Consider the following 4,847-nt stretch of genomic DNA (forward strand, 5'->3'; position numbering starts at 1 on the left):
GGCATGTCAAGCATTGAGCCCAGTAGTGCTGCTCAACAAAAGTTTCTCCTTCCCTTCTACCAGAATGTACTCTTGGTCCACAGTAAGAGTGTCTCCTGCTAGCCGGTAAAATAGGCTGACAATTATGTGTTCCAAGGAATACTTTATCTACCGTTAGCATGTTCCTATTCAGTTCTGTTTTGCTTCTCTGAGTTCCTCCTGTTTGGCCACATGCTAAAGAAAGTAGCCATGGCGGATGGCTGGTATTATCAACATTTGTTGCTGCCCAACGGACGAAGTAAGAGAACTGGTCTCCTTCCAAAGGAAAACTAAAGAAAAACTATTCAATTTACTATGCAGATGTGTCACAGCGATTTAAAGCAACTACTCCACAACCAGACTTTCTAAAGGGAAAGTCATCTTTACAACAAGTAAATGACTGCCTCATTTATCCAGAAGATAAAGTGATTTGTTCTCTTATGGATGGGGAATTCGGTTTCCTTATTTACAAAGAACAAGGTCAGAGCTGAAGATGCTGTCTTCCAAATACAAAGCACATTTGTAGAGGGTGTATTTCACTGAAAGCCAATGTATAAGTTACATAAGGGGAGAAAAAGAATTATAGGGTCTGAAATTGCTTTCCGGGGTACAAAAGGACATTTGATTTTTTTTTTTCTTCCTCTCTCAGCATAATTCAGAAGGAAGTGACACTCCAGGGAGCCAAGACTGGGTTTTCTTGTAGGACAAGAAAGACATTTTTCTAGGGAAGGGAAAGGTATGTGAGGGGTTGGGGATAATGATGATGATGTCTGCTGTTGAACAAGGCAGTATATGAGGCCTAAGGTGCAAGAAGTCTCTGATTATTAAGTACCTTTCTACACACAACATATCAGTATAAAAGGGCAGAGGTAGCTTTAGAATTTCTCTGCTGAAGTGGCTTACAGGTGCCACTTGCTTTCGAAGGGTGGCAAAGAGATTTATCTTGAATCTGTTTTATAATCTATGTTTTTAGGGGGTCAAATGATGAGGGAAAGTATCTCAGGGTCTCTCCAGTTGCCACCACTGTAGAAAGAGCTTTTTTTGTTTAATCGTTCTTCCATAAAGGGAGTATAGAGGCCCAAGAGTCACACAGCAAGTGAAGTTCACAGGCATCTTCAGTCTCTCAGGCCAGCCAAAAGAAGCAGAAGTTTCTCCCTTCTGATTTCATACCAGTCCTTTCTCCTTTGATGGTCAGAGGTCCTGTAGTCAGCATCTAGTGATGATTCAGAGCTTGCTATTTCTTAAGGGTCTTGTTGTTGTCGTCGTTATTGCCTTGTGAAAGAATTACCGAGACCTGAAGATGTGTCCAGCGGTTTTAGTTCCGGAAGAAGCCCAACACACCAGTGAAGGTAACTGGGAAGTTGTCAGGATAAAGGAGCTTTCACGCTGTAAGACCTGTTTTCTGTCAGCAGAAAGCTTAGTAATCAGTGTCAGCAACACCTCATGACGGCAGTGGAAGCTTTGCATTTTGTACATGTAAAGACTGCAGGTTACTTGATTTTTTTGTTTTTTTTTTTTTTACCCTAATGAAAGTTGAGAAGTTATCTTCCTGTGATATATGGGAGTATACCAGGTACAAATTGAAGTGCCAAGTGTGAAGTTAGGCTACTAAACTAGGAATGAGTTATTTCCTGTATCTGTAACTTAATCTGAACTGTTTCTGAGTAAGGGCTGGGAATAGAATTGCCAGATAAAATACAGAATGCTCAGTTAAATCTAAATTTCAGATAAATTATAGGTAATTTTTAGTATAAATATGTCCCATAAAATATTTGGGACATACTCATACTAAAAATAGTTTGTTGTCCATCTGAAATTCAAATTTAACCTGGCAACTTGTGTTATTATTTGCTAAATTTGGAAACCTTAGTTGAGAAGTAGGAAATATATTGTAAGAGAAGAGCAACTTTTAGGTACATCTCTTCTGTGTCTGAGGTGTTGGCAAGAAAGGGTGGTAAGGAATACCTAGAGACAAATTACCTGTGCTGTCAGTTTCCTAGCAGACACCTAAACCATGTGCCCAGCCTCGAATCCTCTGAGTTACACTTTCTGTAGATTCAGAAATGCTGACTCTTCAGAGATCTCACAGCAGGAGGTAGGGAAAACCAGTTTTTGACAGTTTGCCCAATGACAATAGGTTGAACTTGAGAAGGACTGGAAATTAGGAAGAAAATTTCTTTGGAGAAAGTTAAATGCAGACGCATGTCTTCCTTCTAAAGGTTGGTGAGAGGGGGGTGCTTCCTCCTTATCTGATGCCCAGTGAGAGAGGCTTTTAGAGAACTCCGCAGAGAGCTTGATATGTTTTCTGAAGTTTCAAGGGAAAGATGGAACTGATGTGTAACTCGTGACAAGAAAGTTTAAAGAAGCAAGTCTGTAGCTGGAGCTGCTTGTCTGGTAGCAAAGAAAAGAAAGGTGACTAAGCAGGAATCCAAGAGTGCTTTTGCTGATGATGGGATAAAAGTTCAGGTTCCCTGTGGACTAGTTGTGGGTCAATTGGAGAGCCAGCTGAGTCACTTTGAAATGAAAATAGGCCACACTCAAAGAACTTCTAGAAATAAGGCCATCTTGACAGAGAGAAGCTGGAGGTGTTCTGGTGGACAATGAAGCTGCTGGAGAAGTGTGAAGGCTCTACGGTCAGGGCATGCATTTCATCTGGCTCCCACCTTCTTCGTTAGCATCTTTTTTTCACTTGCTCCTGGATGGTGATGGAAATTAGTCTGATTTTATTAATCCTCCCAATCCCCATGGGGGCCAGCAGTGTGTTTGAATACTCAAAGGCACTGAGACTTCTCAAAAGCATTTCTGGGCTCTAATGAGCCTAATAGGTCCATAAATTCTTGATGTCTCTGTGAATGGAATTAATACATCATATATGTGCATTAAACAAATGAAACGCTGTGCTTTCTCTGCAGGTGATTCAGGCTTGCCATTCTTGTCCCAAAGCAATTGAAGTTGTAGTCAATGCCTATGAACACATCAGGTGGAACGTGAAGTGGAAAAGGGCTATCCCGGATGATGACTTGGAGGTAAAGAATCCATTCTCTTTGTCTGGTTTTCACTATAACATATTTCCAGACTGCAATGGAAGTACAGAAAATTCTAATTTAAATATGTGGTTTTGATGAAAGTGCAGGCATGAGAGTATACAGACGCACCAAGTACATAACGCTTGAAAGTATCTTAGGGGATTTCTCCATTTAAGGGCAAGTCAAACAATTACATAGAGCTGGCAGCTTTACTTTCTCCCCATCAATTTAGATGAATTAAACAACAGTAATATTTGGGATTGCTCATATAGCAATTTTACCAGAAGATTAAAGTGTTTCATGAAGATTATTTTATTCACTTTTAAATATCGTGAAGCTGTTAGTTAGCATAATATTGAGTACAATTGACCCTTTAACAGCATAGGTTGAACTGCAAGGGCCCATTTATACACAGATTATTTTCATCTTGTAAACGGATGGTATAAACTTATGGATCAATGAATACAGTACAGTACTGTAAATGCATTTTCTTATCCTATATTTTTCTTAATAATATTTTCTTTTTTTTAGTTTACTTTATTGTAATAACATGGTATATAATACATATAACATACAGAATATGCGTTAATCGACTGTTTATGTTATCACTAAAGCTTCCAGTAAATAGTAGCCTTTAAGTAGTTAAGTTTTGGGGAGGTCAAGAGTTGTACGCAGATTTTTGACTGCACAGGGAGTCAGCGCTTCTAACCCTTGTGTTGTTCAGGGTCAACTGCATTAAAAACTTTGTGATGGGTCACACAGAAAAGCTGATGACAAAGCTGAGTCCTCACTCTACGTATGGACTTTGCTGCCTTTGTAAAGCAGTTCTTCTGCCGAGCCTCCTGTTCTTGGTCTTAGCAGTTACAGGCTGTGGAGAGATATCAGGTACAGAGTGCAAAGCTCATTAGGCTTGGAGGACAATGGTTTAGGTACAATTTCATTCTGCTACTTATTAGCTACCTTACCTTGTAAAGGTTACTTAACTTGCTGTAGCTTCATTAATTGTTAAAATATCTAAACATATGGGTCACATCAGGCACATAAAAGACTTACAATAATATTTAGATTAATTTAAAATTGCTACCTTGGTTTACACTGGTCCAGGCAGTTCACATAAGTGTGTCTTATCTCGTTTCCTGGGTTCTGAATTATAGCATAGACTATTCTATCTTCTCCTGTCTCTTCTCTCCTTACATACCATCCCCTCAGTTCCCCATCTCAATTTCAAGTTTAATTTGTCTTACTGTCAGAGATCCTAGAAAGCTGCCATTATGTATGAAATTGGGCCTAAATTTACCATTGTAGATTTCTACAGATGTAAACGATGAGGCTTTTCTCACTTTAACCAGTCTTCTCTGCCTTTTCAGAGACACTGGGATTTCTACCACTCCCTCTTCACCGTGTGCAGTGACTCTCCAAGGACTCTCATGCATTTATCGAGATGCGCCATTCGAAGAACGTTACACAACAGATGTCACAGAGCAATTCCTTTGCTTTCCCTCCCACTGTCACTGAAAAAGTACTTGCTTTTAGAGCCAGAGGGAATCATTTATTAAGCCTTACGAGACAGAAGTTCCTAATCCCAGATATTTAAGCGACCTCTTTGGGTAGACACGGTTTGCATAAAAAAAAAATGGTACTTGGGTTGATTATAACACTTCAGGGATTTCAAAACACTTTACAAACACTGTGCCAATAATTCTAGGGTTTTGTGGTGAGGGGAAATAAACACAAAGTAATGTGAACGTAGTCACAAAGACAAGAATATGTCCAGAAGGTACTGACATAACAGTAATAACTGTT

At 39.5% G+C, this 4,847-nt stretch overlaps 1 protein-coding gene across 1 annotated transcript in view; it reads left to right on the forward strand.

Annotated features, from left to right (window-relative positions):
• Positions 1-4,600, forward strand: part of ASB4 (ankyrin repeat and SOCS box containing 4) — a 53,392-nt gene extending 48,792 nt beyond the window's left edge. Inside the window, exons 4-5 of the mRNA XM_006911918.1 lie at positions 2,931-3,044; positions 4,412-4,600. Coding sequence (XP_006911980.1) covers positions 2,931-3,044; positions 4,412-4,600 — 303 coding nt within the window. The remainder of the gene's footprint in view (positions 1-2,930; positions 3,045-4,411) is intronic.
• The last annotated feature ends 247 nt before the right edge of the window (positions 4,601-4,847 follow it).

Source organism: Pteropus alecto, unplaced genomic scaffold (genome assembly GCF_000325575.1).
Source record: "Pteropus alecto unplaced genomic scaffold, ASM32557v1 scaffold21, whole genome shotgun sequence".
Classification (NCBI taxonomy): Eukaryota; Metazoa; Chordata; class Mammalia; order Chiroptera; family Pteropodidae; genus Pteropus; species Pteropus alecto.